General features: G+C 41.6%; 1 protein-coding gene and 1 long non-coding RNA gene across 4 annotated transcripts; both read left to right on the forward strand.

Annotated features, from left to right (window-relative positions):
- The first annotated feature begins 11225 nt into the window (after window positions 1-11225).
- LOC116353585 (uncharacterized) lies at window positions 11226-12581 on the forward strand. Its single transcript, XR_004203005.1, has 2 exons — window positions 11226-11650; window positions 11731-12581. It is a non-coding gene; the product is annotated as an uncharacterized LOC116353585 (long non-coding RNA).
- Window positions 12582-13250: 669 nt separating this feature from the next.
- On the forward strand, window positions 13251-15948 carry LOC116352725 (zinc finger protein 135-like). Of its 3 annotated transcripts, none has more exons than XM_031789948.1 (3): window positions 13251-13430; window positions 13926-14452; window positions 14539-15948. In XM_031789948.1, the coding sequence occupies exons 2-3, from the start codon at window positions 14131-14133 to the stop codon at window positions 15273-15275; spliced, it is 1059 nt and encodes a 352-aa protein (XP_031645808.1). In that variant the 5' UTR covers window positions 13251-13430; window positions 13926-14130; the 3' UTR covers window positions 15276-15948. The 3 variants fall into 3 exon arrangements, with proteins under 3 accessions (XP_031645808.1, XP_020357837.1, XP_020357839.1); XM_020502248.2 differs by having other exon boundaries at window positions 13943-14452; XM_020502250.2 differs by having other exon boundaries at window positions 14129-14452.
- The last annotated feature ends 3687 nt before the right edge of the window (window positions 15949-19635 follow it).

Consider the following 19635-nt stretch of genomic DNA (forward strand, 5'->3'; position numbering starts at 1 on the left):
TGCTTTTCATTGACATGCATGAAGCAGTTCAACATTACCTCACAGACTATCGTGTTAAATTATTAGGTAAAGTTCAAGGTATAGTTGATAGCCTCCTAGCCTAATGTAAACCACTCTGCGCTGGTGGAGTGATTTGCTAGGTGTGTATTTGCCTTTTGTACATATACCAAGTCCAATTATTTGCATATCATTGAATGTATGGTATAGAGTGCCCATGACACTTGATGTTTGGCATGCAGCCCATGTCCACCAATAGAGGACTGCAATAGAAACATGTCTTCTGACTTTTTGTGTATTTATCCTCTAATTTCTGGTAGATGTATCTGTTGGCTGATGTAACGTATTTTTAGATGTCAAATCAAAGACTGATGTAGTCCCGCTCCATACAGACAACCATCTTTGTTGCCTTGCACCATTTCTGGGGTTCAATCAGGGTCGCTGGATAGAATGGTATCAGATTACATTGGAGACTGTTCTGAATTGAAACGATAGTACTGACACTAGATATATAACACCCTCTATTGTTGCCACTGGTGGGTAAACACTTCAGCAGCCAAACCTCATTCATATGCTCACACAGTTGCTTAACATGTAGAATGGTCCTCAGCACAGGCGGTTTACCTATATATCTTGCTTCAAGTAAACTTACAACTATGCCGGTTTTCATGGTGAACACAAATGTAGCCAAGGCTTCCATGACTGGTGCACTTCTATTTGCAGCCTGGTATCATAGACAAGATGAAACATTGGGAAATTAGTATATGTTACGTTTGGTATGGTTACAAAAGACAAGTTTACTTAAGGCAAAAGTGAGAGTAGGGTGGGTGGGAGTATAACACAAATGTCTAGCAACCCAGTGGTTGCGTGTTTGAATTTCATCATGGACAACTTTACATTTTTGGCTAATTAGCAACTTTAACTACTTTTTAGCTACTTAGCATGTTTGCTAACCCTTTCCCTAACTAACCCTTTTAGCTAACCCTTCCCCTACCCCTTTAACCTAACCTTAAGCCTACCCTTAGGCTAGCTAACGTTAGCCACAACAAATTGGAATTTGTAACATATTGTATGAATTGCAATTCGGATTCTGTGCTTCCAAATTTGTTTGGGGAAGGCCCTTTACTGTTTCAGCATGACAATGCCCCCGTGCACAAAGCAAGGTCCATTCAGAAATGGTTTGTCGAGATCTGTGTGGAAGGACTTGACTGGCCTGCAAAGAGCCCTGACCTCAACCCCATCACACACCTTTGGGGTGAATTGGAACACCGACTGCGAGCCAACCTCAGTGCCCGACCTCACTAATGCTCTTGTGGTTGAATGGAAGCAAGTCCCTGCAACAATGTTCCAACAGCTAGTGGAAAGCCTTCCTGGAAGAGTGGAGGCTGTTATAGCAGCAAAGGGGGAACCAACTCTATATTAATACCTGTGATTTTGGAATGAGATGTTCAACAAGCAGGTGTTCACATACTTTTGCTTATGTAGTGTATATACCATATGAAGCGTAACATAAACTAAATGAACTGTCTCGGATTTACATAAATAATACGATATGCTCTGAGACCAGATTGCAATCTGAAACTAATGGAACTGTCCAAAGCCATGGGAAATCCAGGACCTGAGGTGAGTAAAAAGAAAATAACTATAGTGCAAATTAATGTACAGAACCCATTTCAAGTAGTGTTGTATACAGTGTCTTAACTTTTCCATAGCTCACAAACCGAAGTAGTAGGAAGGAATGAAATGGAACTCAAATCTACAGCTAAAATCTGTACCTAAAACACTTGTGGACCAGCACTAGCTCTTAGAACTGAGGGACTTTTGAGAAGAATGGGTGTGACTGTTTGCCTGTCAACATACGATTAATCATTCACATTGTATTAAGCCATTAAACAAAATAAATGTGTATTGACCAGGCTTGACATTATGGTAGATAAAAGTATTTTGATTTCTGCAGTACTTTTTCGTTGACATCTTTCCAGACCAGATGATGACGTTTGGGGGAACCACACGGTTCTGTCAACACCATTGGAGCTATCAGTGAGGAACAGAACCTGCTATATTCTAAACTACTGTGTGAGCTGCTCAACAAACACCTGAGCATCGCTCCTAACAGGTACAGAACACGCATGCATGCTTGCATATACAGTGCCTTCGGAAAGTATTCAGACCCCTTGACTTTTTCTAAAATTGATTCCATTTTTTTTTCTTCATCAATCTACACACAATACTCCATAATGACAAAGCAAAAACTGGTTTTTAGAAATACTTGTAATTTATAAAAATATTCAAACTGAAATCTACCATTTACATAAGTATTCAGACCCTTTACTCAGTACATTGTTGAAGCATCTTTGGCAGCGATTACAGCCATGAGTCTTCTTGGGTATGACACTAAAAGCTTGGCACACCTCTATTTGGGGAGTTTCTCCCATTCTTCTCTGTAGATCCTCTCAAGCTCTTGTCAGGTTGGATGGGGAGCGTTGCTGCACAGTTATTTTCAGGTCTCCAGAGATGTTCGATCAGGTTCAAGTCGGGGCTCTGGTTGTGCCACTCAAGGACATTCAGAGACTTGTCCCGAAGCCACTCCTGCATTGTCTTGGCTGTGTACTTAGGGTTGTTGTCCTGTTGGAAGGTGAACATTCGCCCCAGTCTGAAGTCCTGAGCGCACTTGTTAGGAATTTTATGAATGACTAAACAATATCTACATTTAAATAGAACTATAACTAATTAAACTCTATCCTGTTTTATTATATCTGATTAATAATATTAGTTCATAAGGAAGAGATTATGTAGCATGAACAAGGAGTAATTAAACATAATAAACACCATTCCTAGGTTGGGGAGGAATGGGTTGTGTGTTTTAAGTAAGCAAAAAGGATCATTAACCTATGTTTGAACCGACTCAACTATAACTCTGGGGCATTTAGATAAGACAGCGAGAGCCTCCCTAGGTTTTCCGTTATCTGGAACTGTCTGATAAATAGTGATAGATAATGGTGAGACTTCAGAAGTTAATCTTGATATAGTGTGTGTGTCAGGAGGGTGCGCTAGTGGGTTGGAATACACTTTTGAACCTGCTTTGTCTTGGTCGAGAGGAGGAGATTCATTCTATAACCAATGACGTCATATTTTATATATAAACTGTTGTACGTGGTTCTATGGCAGCACGCTCCGAGAATAAATACTGTTATCTAATTTTGATAAGACTGGTCTGTCTATTTTATGCAAATAAGAATCTTACAAATTCTTAGAAACAGACAGTGATTTTAATTAAATTTATTAACGAACACATATAAGAATTATGAGATTCCGTTGACAGCACTGGAGCAGGTTTTCATCAAGGATCTCTCTGTACTTTGCTCTGTTCATCTTTGCCTCGATCCTGACTAGTCTCCCAGTCCCTGCTGCTGAAAAACATCCCCACAGCATGTTGCTGCCACCACCATGCTTCACCGTAGGGATGGTGCCAGGTTTCCCCTAGATGTGACGCTTGGCATTCAGGCCAAAGAGTTCAACCATGGTTTCATCAGACCAGATAATCTTGTTTCTCGTGGTCTGAAAGTCTTTAGGTGCCTTTTGGCAAACTCCAAGTGGGCTGTCATGTGCCTTTTACTGAGGAGTGGCTTCCGTCTGGCCACTCTACCATAAAGGCCTGATTGGTGGAGTGCTGCAGAAATGGATATCCTTGGAAAGTTCTCCCATCCCCACAGAGGAACTCCAGAGCTCTGTCAGAGTGACCATCGGGTTCTTGGTCACCTCCTTGACCAAGGCCCTTCTCCGATTGCTCAGTTTGGTCGAGCGGCCAGCTCTATGAAGAGTATTGGTGTTTCCAAACTTCTTCCATTATAATAATGATGGAGGACACTCTGTTCTTAGGGACCTTCAATGCTGCAGACAATTTTTTGGTACCCTTTCCCAGATCTGTGCCTCGACATAATCCTGGCTCGGATCTTTATGGACAATTCCTTTGACCTCATGGCTTGGTTTTTGCTCTGACATGCACTGTCAACTGTGGGACCTTATATAGACAGGTGTTTGCATTTCCAAATCATGTCCAATCAATAGAATTTACCCCAGGTAGACTCCAATCAAGTTGTAGAAACATGTTAAGGATGATCAATGGCAACAGGATGCACCTGAGCTCAATTTCGAGTCTCATAGCAAAAGAGTCTGAATACTTATGCAAATTTCTAAAAAACCTGTTTCCGCTTTGTCATTATGGGGTATTGTGTGTAGATTGCTGAGGATTTGTTAAAAAAAAAATCAATTTTAGAATTTGGCTGTAACGTAACAAAATATGGAAAAAGTCAAGGGGTCTGAATGCTTTCCGAAGGCACTGTGTACACACACACACGGAACATTTTGACCCATTCCATTTGTCTCTGTCTCAGGATCTACATCTGTTCAATGGAACGTGGCCCGGGACAACAACATTCGGCGCTGTTCTTTCATCAAAGACATTAAATAAGAGTGGATGGATAAGATATCCAATTAAATCAAGAGATGGCATTGTTGTTACAATAAAAGTTAACTCTTGTTTATTGTGTTGTTTTGAGTGTTTATTCTATAAACATGAAAGGCGAGCAAGAAGATAACCATTAGTATAACAGTCCACAGTCATTCTAAAAGTTTCTATTATCAGGAAAAAGTTGTTTTATTTATGCTCCTAAAACCAAACAGTCATTAACAGGCAAATACAGCTGGTTCTTTACTTGGGCGGTAGATAGCAATTGAGAGAAGAGCACTGCGCCCACTCTAGTGGCTTGAAGTAAGCAGTAGTATCATGGTTCATTGGCAGTCTATATAGAGGACCTATCATCTAATAATGTGTGGTTCGCGAACGATTCATTATTTTTCAACGACTCTTTTTACTGACTCGAGAGTCATTGATTCGTTTTTCTGAGTGATTCGTTCATTTTAGACGTTCGTTCTCAATGAATCCTACAGCAGGATTAGTACACGCTCCTCCGGCTCTGCGGCTCCGAACACCAACTGTCGGACATGCTCGTGTAACAGTATAACTTTAGTCCGTCCCCTCGCCCATACCCGGGCTCAAACCAGGGACCCTCTGCACACATCAACAACTGACACCCACGAAGCATCGTTACCCATCGCTCCACAAAAGCCGCGGCCCTTGCAGAGCAAGGGGAACCACTACTTCAAAGTCTCAAAGCAAGTGACATCACCGATTGAAATGCTATTAGCGCGCACCACCGCTAACTAGCTAGCCATTTCACATCCGTTACACTCGCAGGGAATAGATCACGAGCATAGAGGAGAAACATACATGTTTAGAACTGATAATTGATCGCTGATAATTGATCATTAAATGTTATGATGAACACCGCTTTGAGGTTTGTAGAACCAAAACATACACAGCCTCTAGAATCTGCTCAACTCACACTCGAGAACGAATTGTTTGAGGGGCTGCAGTTTGCGAATGACATTGTGCTTATCGCACAGTCGTTCACAATCTAGTCCGGTTGTGGCCACAATTTTATAAAAACATTTTTTTACCTTTATTTAACTAGGCAAGTCATTTTTTTTATCTTTTTTTTAAATATTTTTATTATTATAATTTTTTTATTTATTAACAACAAATCAATACATAAAGCACATGAGGGAACACAAGCATACATAGATTACAAACAATGGACAATCGAGCTAGGGGGTACAATATCACATTACAATTACACAAAGACCTTAAGGGACATGCATATACTTACAATTCTAACAGCTTTTTTGTTAGTAGAGCATTTAACCGTCTTAAAATACAGTTCAATTTCTTTTTGTAGGGTATGAAAATGTGGTTTTCTGTTTGTAAATTTACATTTGTGTATATGAAATTTGGCCAAAAGAATAATGAAATTAATTACATAAAAATGATTCCGCTTATTTCTATTGTATGTAAAGAATCCAAACAGTACATCTCTCCACAATAGTGTAACATCTTCATAAATGTGTTCAATTATAAACCTACTGATGTCTTGCCACAGTTTTCTTACATGCATACAATGCCAAAAAAGATGCACAACTGTTTCTGGGTGGTCATTACAAAAGGAGCAATTTGAGTTGATGTTTTCCTTAAACTTCTTCATATAGTGGTTGGCAGGATAATATTTATGAATAATTTTAAAGGAAATTTCCTTAATTTTGTTAACAAGTAGGTATGTTTGTGGCAACATCCAAACTTTTTTCCAACAGATATTATCAATAAATCCATTCCAATAAGGCATGACATAAGGTATAGATACAACATCCTGCTGAAACAAGGATCGTATCGCTCTGTTGTTGAATGGACCAAAAGATAAACAAATCTTTCCTACTGATGAGTCAACAGGGTCAATAGAAGGTAGGCTCTGAGGGTCAGGTCTTGACATGTTCCTGAATAACATAGCAACACCTGAGGGAATGGCATCTAAAACAATTGCAAAATCTTTAGGTGTTACAGGGACCTTGTAAAGTGATAAGAATTCTTTATAACTGAGTAAAAAACCCTCTGCATTTACCAGTTGGCTCACCAATAGGATATTATTTCTGAACCAATATTCTAAAAACAGAGAGGTATTTTTATACAATATATCACGATTATTCCATATATAATATCTGTGTGGAGAAAAATTGTGTTTATAAATTAAGGACCATGACAAGAAAACCTGCCGATGAAAAGCAGAAAGTTTCACTGGAACTTTGTCAATATTATAATTGCAAAACAACATGAAGTTAAGGCCACCAAAAGTAGAGAAGACATGATGAGGAATAAAATTCCAGATAGAAGTGGGTCTTCTTAGGAATTGTTTTATCCAAATGATCTTGAAAGTATTATTTAAAGTAGTAAAATCCAGAAAATTCAGTCCACCATTCTCATAAGTGTTCATTACAACAGTTTTCCTAATGTAATGGGTACGGTTTCTCCAAAGAAAGTTGAAAAGCATCTGGTCTATCTCCTTGCTTATTTTACGGTCAAGATATAAAGATAGAGCACCATATGTTAGTCTAGAGATTCCTGATAACCAAGGCTGAAGGTCTCTACCTTTTAAAGATAAGTCCCTCTGTAGCCATTGATTTAGTTTCTTCTGGGGTTTTTTAATAAGAGGGTTAAAATTTAGTAAGCCTCTAGACTTCTGATCCATTGTAATGGTTATGCCTAAATATGTAAGTTCTTCTTTTACTGGAATACCATAATATGAAGGTGTCACACAATCTTTGACAGCCATGAGTTCACATTTCTTAATGTTAAGATATAGACCAGACGCTTTGGAAAAGGATTGTATCACATTGATCGATATGGGAATTTGGTTAGCGTCTTTCAGAAAAAGTGTAGTATCGTCAGCCAGCTGGCTTATAATAATTTCTTTACCAGCTATGGAAATACCTTGTACAGGACTATTATTTAAAGAATTTGCAAGAAGTTGGGTGATTAATAAAAACAGGTACGGAGAGATAGGACAACCTTGCCTAATTCCTCTCTTTAACTCAAATCTAGGTGAGGTGCCATATTTCAATTTGATAGAGCTGTTACCATTTGCATAGAGAGTCTTAATAGCCTTACAGAAAAAATCCCCAAAGCCAAGTCTCTCAAGGGAGTGGAAGAGAAACTGATGCTCTACTGTGTCAAATGCTACTAGGCAAGTCAGTTAAGAACAAATTCTTATTTTCAATGACGGCCTAGGAACAGTCGTTCTGATACCTGAACTGCCTTTTCAGGGGCAGAACGACAGATTGCGGGAAACTGAGTTCATGTGTTCCAGGGGTCACTCCACTTCTGGTTAAGAACAAATTCTTATTTTCAATGACGGCCTAGGAACAGTCGTTCTGATACCTGAACTGCCTTTTCAGGGGCAGAACGACAGATTGCGGGAAACTGACCTAACCACTCTAACCACTAGGCTACCCTGCCACCCCGTTTCTATGGAAACCAGAAGTGGAGTGACCCCTGGAACACATGAACTCAGTTTCCCGCACATTTGAAGACCCTGAGACCCCTCAAAATTAGTATTGTTGTGTGCAGTGCTACTGTCAATGAGATTGAAAAGAATGGAAATTGTATCGGGACAATTTTTTGGGCCAATTTAGGCACTACAATGACAATGGAGTACTTTCCACCACTGGCGTTAAGTTACAAGAAGGCAGAGTATGTACCTTTAGTTTAGAGACATGAAATTGTTAAAAATGGCAACAGTTCGCGTACCCGGCGCACAGGGAAGCTGAATCAGGTGCAGCTACCGCCAACAGACCGAGATTAATTTAAAACATAGGAACACTTTAGGAATGTCTTGGAGATCGAACGGTTGGCGGCCACTGCTCTAGAAAGTTGAGTGAAATTTAATCGTGCCCATAGGGAGAAGAAGCCCTATGGGCTAATATTTATTCTGCTGCGAAGAAACCCGGGATGAACAACAGGGTACAGAGATGGACAAGAATGCACACGCGCGCAGTTTAGAGGGAACTTTGGTTAAAACTATCATTTAGTACAACATACATTTCAAAAGCATCTCAAACTAACTTCTAAAAATTAACTATAGCCATTGAATTTTATACGGTGTGAATATACCATGTGTTATATGGAAATTATGCTTCCTCTAGAATGCCCTTCAAGACAACCATGACAACAATGTCATGGTTTAAACGCTTTCATAAACTGGGTGGCTCGAGCCCTGAATGCTGATTGACTGACAGCCGTGGTATACCAATCAGACCATATACCACTGGTATGGCAAAACATATATTTTTTCTGATCTAATTACATTGATAACCAGTTTATAATAGCAATAAGGCACCTTGGGGGTTTGTGGTATATGGCAAATATACCACAGCTTAGGGCTGTATCCAGGCACTCAGTGTTGCATCGTGCATAAGAACAGCCCTTAGCCGTGGCATATTAGCCATATACCACCCCACCCTTGTGCCTTATTGCTTAAATGTAAATGTACAATACACTGTCATGATAACTCAAGATATAACAGAGAGTATAATTCTGTAACTGGTATTAACCATCAGGCCAGGAGATCAAGTAATGAGTAAGCTGATCTAGGAACATGGGCTGTTTCTCCACTTGAAATAGCTATTCAAGAGTTTCATCATTCAATGCTTTTAGTTGAGAGGTTAAATATTACCTCTTGGTTTTAGAGAGGGAAAAGGGCAATAAACACACTGACTGTAGGATTTATATCATGTTGCTAGTGTAGGAGGGGATATGGAGAGTTTACTAATACTAACCAATGGAGGGCGAAATGACTTTTGAATACAGAGTTAAACTGGTAATCTGAGTTAGTTAGTGGGGAGGTGGAGGCTGGTGTTCAGCCACACCTTTCCTCACAAGAGTCTGGGAGTGTTGATCTGAATAAATGGTTGTTCTACTGGTATAGGCCTTTCAAACAATGATTTACCTACAGGCCAGAACAAGACACTTAAAAAAAAACATTTAAAAAACTTTTACAGCTTTTTCTCCCCAATTCCCTGATATCCAATTGATAATTATAGTCTTGTCCCATGCGCCGCCTCATGGGTTTCCTGGTCACGGCCGGCTGTGGACACAACCTGGGACCGCTGCACCACTCAGGAGGCCCAGAACAAGGCACCTTATAAGGTTACAATTGTTACAATTGTCACACAGCACCTAAAAAAACAGTGTAGTTTCATTCTTGAACATGCAAATATAGGTTACTTGCTATTCCTGTTCATACATTCCCAAGCCCAGTATGTTTAAGAAGGAGTCTTCCACCAGTCAAACATTGTGAAGGTTATCTATCTACTTCATGGAACAATGTAGATAAGAGATCATCTATTTATTATAGAGTCTGCATCCACAAACAAAAGAGGAATAGTCACATGCAAACAATCATACATACAAACTATTTACATTGCCAGGAATCCTAAACAAACAAATCATATTCATTAATAATAAAACAAGTTCGAATTGCCTTTTTGTTTTTCCTTTTTGTTTAAAGTAATGCCATATTGTTTAAATTAATTTATAAAGTGAAAACAAGTTAGCTTTTGAATTCGACCATTTGCATATGTGAATATCAAATGTACCTAATATTATTAGCAGTTGAATGAAATATACTACATCTTTATCAATGTCACAACTTCTGAAATATATCATAATATCAAAACCATTCATTTGTTCAACCGGTCCTATTTGTTATGTAACAAAGTTCTACATGTCAATCCAAATAATTATACTATAAATACAGGCAAAACAAAACACAATTATTGTCAATATTCAGCTTGAAATCTTTCCAAAACATGTTTCACAGGATAAATTCTATGTAATATTTTAAATGAAACTTCCTTTACCTTGTTACTGATACAATATTTGTTAGTTATTTCCCATGCTTTCCACCATTGTATATCAACATAGATATTCAACCAGAAAAATCTTCCTGAATGAATTGTAGTATCACAAACAATATTCCTAATCCTTTTATTACTATATTTATATTTGATGTTAATATTGCCAGTTAATATATGTTCATGTAAATCTGTTACTTACATCAACCACAGAGGAATTTAAAAGAAATACAACCCTCCTTGGAATCACATAAAAAACAATTGCATATTCTTTCAGGGTTATTGGAATTCGAAATGTATCAAGAAATTCTGCATATGAGAGTAGATATCCATCCTCATTCAGTAACTGACCAACCAAAATAATTGTATTCTCAAGCCAGTTACGAAAAGAGACTTATATTTTTAATAAATAGTATATCTAGTCTGGAGACTAATTATGCGCAATCACCTTCTCGTGATGATCCCCTTGAAGCACGTGCCAGGGGGCGGGACCCAGCCGTCTAACCTTGTTACCCGTGTACACAGTCAGCACATATTGTTACACACATTGGCACTAGGATGAGAGATTGAACGTTTCCAACTAGCTGATTGACACGAACCATGTGTCAGCGTTTGGCAAGTATTAAGGATACTTTCTATTCGAGTCAAATGAAGCTAAGCGAACTTGATAACATTTGCTACTGTGCTAGCAAGAAAAGCAGGACAACATTCTGCTATCCAGCTAACTAGTAGCTCGGGTAGTGCTAACTAGCAATGACGCTAATAATGTCTTAAATATCTAGCTATAATCTAGCTATTACTAATAGCTAAACATTTTGTTTGCCTGAATGTCTATTTGTCGCTGAGCTTCCCTATTTCACTGGCAAGATGACAGTCCACCCTGCAAGGTCTCCCGTATCATGTATTTGACAGTTTGTTCCTGTTTCCAGGTGGACTCCCTGGGTGCTGGTGTAATCTGGAAGCTACGTGCCAGTTTCATAGCTTGTTGAACTTTGGAAGTTAAGTTTTTTTTTTTTCCAGTGTTGGATTGATGTTGTTGCAGTTATGTCAGAGGCCATCCTCACCTTCCAGTACCAGCTCAATGGCGTCATGGAAACGGTCCTCAAAACCGCTGTGCATGAGATCACTTGGCTGGTGAAGTACAGCTTCCTAGAAGAAGTGACAGGGAGCAAGCGGGAAGTTGACGTCTTGAAGGAGAGGCTGCAGCAGTGTGAACACAGATGAAGGGATGGAGAGGAGAAGAGGAGGGAAGATAAAGAGCAGAAAAAGAAGAGGGAAGAGTGCGAGCCGAGGGGGATGTGTTGGAGATGTGGTTGTGCTGGAGACACTGAGGAGAGAGAAGAGGCTCTGTTAGGTGAATGAGGAGAGATATGTGTGTGTATATCACACAAACGATATAGGATCTATAACTTTCTACTGTTTTGTCCTCCGCAGCAGAGGAAGGTTGTGTTATCAAACAGGAGATCTTCCAGTCAGGTGGACCCAGCACTCTCCCAGAGAGAAAGGGTCCACAGGAAATGGCCACACCCAGCTCTTCCTGTGTTTCTGAAAGGATGGAAGAGAGGGAGGCCCATGTCGTCTGCATCAAAGAGGAGCCTGATGACTGGGGGGGATCTGATTACCCAGATGATCACATCCACATATTCCCCCATTATGAGCCAGAGTCGTCTGGAGAGATTGAAGTCACATCATGGGGCCAGTGAGCTTCTTCCTACAGTACCAGCACCATGGACCAGGAAAGAGCAGCACCTACTCCCAAGGTCAGTGATACCCACCCAGGGAACAGAGCATGCTGTGGGTGCCCTCAAGGACAGCCCCTACGGCCTGATGATCAACACAACGGCAGAGCTGGTGTCAAACCCTACAGCTGCCCACACTGTGGGAAGAGCTTCCCTCAGCTCTGAAATCTGAAAGACCACCAGAAGTACCACCACACAGGGAAGAAGGCCTTCACCTGCTCCCAGTGTGGTAAGGGTTTTGCGTACGTGTGCCACCTCAGGGTACACATGCAGCGCCACACGGGGGACAGGCCGTTCAGCTGCTCTCAGTGTGGGAAAAGCTTCAGCCTTCAGAGCGGCTTGAAGAGACGCATGGTCCTTAACAGATTCAATTCTAGAGTGGACCTGAAAAGACATGAACAGATAGATTCATGCAGCAAGGTAGACCTTTGAGATGAAGCAGGTTGATTGGGGGGGAATAACTGCCCATGTGTACTATGTTCAATGTATCTATTAGTTGCTGATTCATTTAATGTTGAGAGGAATAAAACTATTTTTATAAATAAATGATTCTCATCCTTTCTTAATAAATGATTGAAAGGAATACAACTCTTTGAATAAATTATTCTCATCGTTTCTTAAATGATTGGTCACACAGTTATTTAATTGTTACATACACACACACACATCTTAAAAGTAAAAGAGTAATAAGCAAGTAGCCTTGTCTGAGCCCGAATGGCCCATAGAGCAACTTAGGCAAATAAATACTTGTGGAACTGTGCTTTAGACAGATTGTCACATCAAAAAATATTTACCAGATCTGTGCAATTGCATTGGCAGTATCATCACCTTGATGTCACAGATCAGTGGGGGAGGGACCCATCCTCTACAGTCTAGTTAGGTATTAGTTTAGCTATAATGTATAATCTGTGCTATAATATACAGTAGTGTTCGGGAAACGAAGCTTCCTGAAGCATTGAGCATTTCAAGCTAATTGGGTCGAAAATATGTTAATTACTCTTGGCTTTGATCAACACGTACACTAGTGGCAGCTGCTGGTCAAAATAATTCAAATTATTATAGTTTACGTCGCACGCGCTGGGTAGCCATAAAAAAAATCTTTGGGGTAACTTTTTTGTCTTCTACAAAAACAAATCAGGTGGTCGTTCGACAAAACGACGATTCGGACGTCTTTGATCACGTGCTTCTGACAAAGCGATAAAAGCATCAGCACACTGTATCGAGAAACTGCTTAGCGATTTCTACGCATGCCTCGGAGTTCCGGTATAAAACGTGACATCACTAATATATAGTAGCTGCCTGTCTCTTTTACCTCAGTGTGCAGTTCTAGTAGATAGGAGGTTTTGTAACAAGTTGATTTGTTGACGCACACCAAAAAATAACGTTTGGAAAGTGGTAAGTATATTTTTGTTTGTGTCAAATGGTCAGAAAGCTGCTACACAACCCTGTGTTATTAGCTTAGTTAGCTAGGTGCTATTAGAAAGGCGGGTGTATTTACATTCTACCGTTGCTTTCTATTGTATTGGTTGGCACAGAAACAGTCCAGGGGAAACCAAGAGTAAAATACAATTCCATTTCAACTTACTGTGCAGGAGGGCAGGACGGTTAGTCATTATGGTGGGGGAATTTGAGACATCTAAATGATTTGTATTATTAAACAGTATGTAAATACACATGCGTTGCTAAAAGCACCTAACGTTACTAGCTAGCAAGCTTGAAATGCGATAACGTTATGTGGTTTACCTAACCACAGCCAAACGTGGTGTAAGTAAGGGTTTATTAATTTGTTTGTCACAGTCATGTTTCAGGGCTAAATTATTGGTAGGTGAACCTTCTATTACTGACAAGATATTTGAAGCACATTAAGACCACATTTAATGTATTTGACAGCTTGCCCATATTTCTAGGAGGAAGAGATACCTGACTCTGGGCACTGGTGTGATCTGGAGGAGGCTAAATCCAAGTCTTTCCATTATAGTGAACCAAACTGGGAAACAAGGGGGGCAGCTCATCCATAGAAGTCTGAACTCTGGGACTGGTACCAATAAGGGAAGGGGGGTTGATTTTCCAGTGTTGGATTGATGTTGTTGCAGTTATGTCAGAGGCCATCCTCACCTTCCAGTACCAGCTCAATGGAGTCATGGAAACGGTCCTCAAAACTGCTGTGCATGAGATCACTCGGCTGGTGAAGGACAGCTTCCTGGAGGAAGTGACATGGAGCAAGCAGGAAGTGGACGTCTTGAAGGAGAGGCTGCAGCAGTGTGAGCAGAGATGGAGGGACGGCGAGGAGGAGAGGAAGAGGAGGGCAGTTGAAGAGAGAGAGCAGAAAAAGAAGAGGGAAGAGTGTGAGCCGAGGGGGATGTGTAGAAGATGTGGTTGTGCTGGAGACACTGAGGAGAGGGAAGAGGCTCTGTTAGGTGAGTGAGGAGCGATATACATACATACACACACACACACACACACCTGATATAGGAACTATAACTTTGTTCTGTTCCATCCTCAGGAGCAGAGGAAGGTTGTGTTATCAAACAGGAGATCTTCCAGTCAGGTGGACCCAGCGCTCTCCCAGAGAGAGAATGTCCACAGGAAATGGCCACACCCAGCTCTTCCTGTGTCTCTGAAAGGATGGACGAGCAGGTGGTCCATATCAAAGAGGAGTCCGATGACTGGGGGGACTTGGTTACCCAGATGATCACATCCCCAGATTCCCCCATGATGAGCCTGAGTCATTTGCAGCGATTGAGCTCACATCCTGGGGGATGGACCAGTGAGCCTCTACCTCCAGCACAATTGGCCAGGGACCCTCCACCTCTACCTCCAGCACCATGGACCAGGAAGGAGCAGTACCTACTCCCACGGTCATTGATACCCACCCAGGGGACAGAGCATGCTGTAGAGGCCCTCGAGACCAGTCCCAATGGCCTGAGCATCAACACAATGGCAGAGCTGGGGGTCAAACCCTTCAGCTGTCCACACTGTGGGAAGAGTTTCCCTCAGCTCCGAAATCTCAAACACCACCAGAAGTACCACCACACAGGGAAGAAGGCCTTCACCTGCTCCCAGTGTGGTAAGGGCTTTGTGTACATGTCCCACTTCAGGGTACACATGCAGCGCCACACGGGGGACAGGCCATTCAGCTGCTCTCAGTGTGGGAAGAGCTTCAGCCTTCAGAGTGGCTTAAAGAAACACAGGGTCATTCACACTGCAGAGATCCCTTATGTGGTGGAAATTAAATATTAATTACATACTATACTGTTTAATTAGACATACTATGCTGTTTTTACTGAAGATAATTGTCTACTGTTATGTTATTTTTACTGATACAGGCTTGTCTTGTGACTTAGTCATAAATCTGAGTGTACAGATTTGCGCTGCTTGGATGTGACACAGTATGTGACCTCCTGTGTTGACGATCGGCAGGAATTTAGCTATGTGGGATTTGCAGGGAGGAACAGCGAGTGGAGGCGATATCAGCTACACAGATGAACTAAATTACTTCTTACAACTCTGTTCCCAGGGCCTGTTTCTGCACATCTGCTAACTCACAAAGATAAAAGGATGTACTTTCTATAAAAGGCGAAAGGCAGCTCTGTTCATGGAGCTTTTCAACTCTGACTATTTTTTTGTGATGGTTGATTGCTTAATCTTTGCAAATCTTAAAGTTGTTTTGAAGAATAGGTTTCTCCTTTTGGTTAGAGATACTACCATACTTACCATTGCACGGAATGTGGGAACAGATTCAATTCTAGAGCAGACATGAACAGATTCATGCAGCAAGGTAGACCTTTGAGCAGAAGCAGGTTGATTTAGAAAAATGGAGTGGGGGGGGGGAAAACTGCTCACGTGTACTATGTTCAATGTGTTGTTGCTGATGCATTTAATGTTGAGAGGAATAAAACTTTGAATAAATTATTCTCATCCTTTCTTAAATGATTTATCAGTGTTATTTGTTACACATCTTCAAAGTAAGAGTAATAAGCAAGTAGCCTTGTCTGAGCCTGAATGGCCCATAGAGGAACTTACTGTCACATAAATAGAAAGCCAATTCTAGATTTAACTTTGGATTGGAGATGTTTGATGTGAGCCTGGAAGGAGAGTTTACAGTCTAACCAGACACCTAGGTAGTTGTCAGAACCATCCAGAGTAGTGTTGCTGGGCGGGTGTGCAGGTGCAGGCAGCGACCGGTTGAAGAGCATGCATTTAGTTTTACTTAAGAGCAGTTGGAGGCCACGGAAGGAGAGTTGTATGGCATTGAAGCTCGCCTGGAGGGTTAACACAGTGCCCAAAGAAGGGCCAGAAGTATACAGAGTGGTGTCGTCTGCGTAGAGGTGGATCAGCGACTCACCAGCTGCAAGAGCGACATCATTGATGTATACAGAGAAGAGAGTTGGCCCGAGAATTGAACCCTGTGGCACCCCCATAGACTGCCAGAGGCTCGGACAACAGGCCCTCCGATTTGACACACTGAACTCTATCAGAGAAGTAGTTGGTGAACCAGGCGAGGCAATCATTTGCGAAGCCAAGGCTATCGAGTCTGCCGATGAGGATGTGGTGATTGACAGTCGAAAGCCTTGGCTAGGTCAATGAATACGGCTGCACAGTATTGTTTCTTATCGATGGAGGTTAAGATACCTTTAAGGACCTTGAGCGTGGCTGAGGTGCACCCATGACTAGCTCTGAAACCAGATTGCATAGGGGAGAAGGTGCTCTGGGATTCGAAATGGTCGGTAATCTGTTTGACTTGGCTTTCGAAGAATTTAGAAAGCCATGGTAGGATAGGTCTGTAGCAGTTTGGGTCAAGAGTGTCCCCCCCTTTGAAGAGGGGGATGACCGCAGCTGCTTTCCAATCTTTGGGAATCTCAGACGACACGAAAGAGAGGTTGAACAGGCTAGTAATAGGGGTGGCAACAATTTCGGCAGATCATTTTAGAAAGGGTCCAGATTGTCTAGCCCGGCTGATTTGTAAGGGGTCCAGATTTTGCGGCTCTTTCAGAACATCAGCTGACTGGATTTGGGAGAAGGTGAAATGGGGGAAGGCTTGGGCGAGTTGCTGTGGGGCGTGCAGTGCTGTTGACCGGGGTAGGGGTAGCCAGGTGGAAAGCATGGCCATCTGTGGAAAAATGCTTATTGAAATTCTCAATTATAGTGGATTTATCGGTGGTGACAGAGTTCCCTATCCTCAGTGCAGTGGGCAGCTGGGAGGAGGTGTTCATATTCTCCATGGACTTTACAGTGTCCCAGAACTTTTTTTTGAGTTTGTGTTGCAGGAAGCAAATTTCTGCTTGAAAAAGCTAGCCTTAGCTTTTCTAACTGCCTGTGTATATTGGTTTCTAACTTCCCTGAAAAGTTGCATATCACAGGGCTGTTCGAAGATAATGCAGAACGCCATAGGATGTTTTTGTGTTGGTTAAGGGCAGTCAGGTCTGGAGAGAACCAAGGGCTATATCTGTTCCTGGTTCTACATTTCTTGAATGGGGCATGCTAATTTAAGATGGTGAGCATTTAAAAAAAATCAGGCATCCTCTACTGACGGGATGAGGTCAATATCCTTCCAGGATACCCGGGTCAGGTCGATTAGAAAGGCCTGCTCACTGAAGTGTTTCAGGGAGTGTTTGACAGTGATGAGTGGAGGTCGTTTGACCGCTGACCCATTACGGATGCAGGCAATGAGGCAATGATCGCTGAGATCTTGGTTGAAAACAGCAGAGGTGTATTTAGAGGGCAAGTTGGTTAGGATGATATCTATGAGGGTGCCCGTGTTTACGGCTTTGGGGTGGTACCTGGCAGGTTCATTGATAATTTGTGTGAGATTGAGGGCATCAAGCTTAGATTGTAGGATGGCTGGGGTGTTAAGCATGTACCAGTTTAGGTCACCTAGCAGCACGAGCTCTGAAGATAGATGGGGAAATCAGTTCACATATGGTGTCCAGAGCACAGCTGTGGGCAGAGGGTGGTCTATAGCAGGCGGCAACGGTGAGAGACTTGTTTTTAGAGAGGTTGGTTTTTATAAGTAGAAGTTCAAATTGTTTGGGTACAGACCTGGATAGTAGGACAGTATCTATTAGTTGCTGATTAATTTAATGTTGAGAGGAATAAAACTATTTTTATAAATAAATGATTCTCATCCTTTCTTAATAAATGATTGGTCACACAGTGTTATTTGTTACATACACACACAGATGTCTTAAAAGTAAAAGAGCAATAAGCAAGTAGCCTTGTCTGAGCCCGAATGGCCCATAGAGTAACTTACTCTGGCAAAGAAATACATTTGGTACTGTGCTTTAGACAGAGATTCTAAAATCGAAGAAATATGTACCAGATCTGTGCAATCGCATTGGCAGTATGATCACCTCTATGTCACAGATCAGGGGGTGCGGAACCCAACCAGTCTAGTTAGTTAGCTATTAGTTTAGCTATAATGATTAATTTGTGCTTTAATATACAGTAGTGATGGGGAAACGAAGCTTTAAAGTAAAAAATTATTCAAAAAATTATAAAAAGTAACACAATAACAAGTAACACAATAATATAACAATATCGAGGCTATATACCGAGTCAGTGTACGGGGGTACAGGTTAGTTGAGGTCATTTGTACATGTAGGTAGGGGTGAAGTGACAATGCATAGATAATAAGCCATGAGTAGCAGCAGTGTACAAAACAAATGGGGGGGGGGGGGGTCAACGTAATAGTCCAGTGGCCATTTGATTAATTGTATTTATGGCTTGGGGATAGAAGCTGTTAAGGAGCCTTTTGGTCCTAGACTTGGCGCTCCGGTACCGCTTGTCATGCGGCAGCATAGAAAAAAGTATATGACTTGGGTGACTGGAATCTGACAATTTTATGGGCTTTCCTCTGACACCGCCTATTATATAGGTCCTGGATGGCAGGAAGCTTGGCCCTAGTGATGTACTGGGCTGTACGCACTACCCTCTGTAGGGCCTTACGGTCAGATGCCGAGCAGTTGCCATACCAGGTGGTGATGCAACTGGTCAGGATGCTCTCGATGGTGCAGCTGTAGAACTTTTTGAGGATCTGGGGGCCCATGCCAAATCCTTTCAGTCCCGAGGGGGGAAAGGTTTTGCCGTGCCCTCTTCACGACTGTCTTGGTGTATTTGGACAATGATCGTTGGTGATGTGGACACCAAGGGACTTGAAACTCTCGACCCGCTCCTCTACATCCCCGTTGATGTTAATGGGGGCCTGTTCGGCCTGCCTTTTACTGTAGTCCACAATCAGCTCCTTTGTCTTCCTCACATTGAGGGAGACAAAGCAGGTTAAAATATCAAAACAGACTCTGAACCAATGACATTCATTTGGGGACAGGTCGAAAAGCATTAAACATGTATGGCAATTTAGCTAGTTAGCTTGCACTTGCTAGCTAACGTTAATTTGTCCTATTTAGCTAGCTTGCTGTTGCTAACTAATTTGTCCTGGGATATAAACATCAAGTTGTTATTTTACCTGAAATGCACAAGGACCTCTACTCCGACAATTAATCCACACATAAAACGGCCAACCGAATCGTTTCTAGTCATCACTCCTCCTTCCAGGCTTTTTCATCTTTGAACTTATATGATGCATCTAAACTTTCATTGTATT

This window comes from Oncorhynchus kisutch, linkage group LG15 (assembly GCF_002021735.2).
Source record: "Oncorhynchus kisutch isolate 150728-3 linkage group LG15, Okis_V2, whole genome shotgun sequence".
NCBI lineage: Eukaryota > Metazoa > Chordata > Actinopteri > Salmoniformes > Salmonidae > Oncorhynchus > Oncorhynchus kisutch.

Coding starts and splice junctions, on each gene's coding strand:
- LOC116352725 (XM_031789948.1), top strand. CDS start 14,131: ATGTCAGAGGCCATCCTCACCTTCCAGTACCAGCTCAATGGAGTCATG. Junction 14,453..14,538: donor GAGGGAAGAGGCTCTGTTAG/GTGAGTGAGGAG, acceptor TTCCATCCTCAG/GAGCAGAGGAAGGTTGTGTT.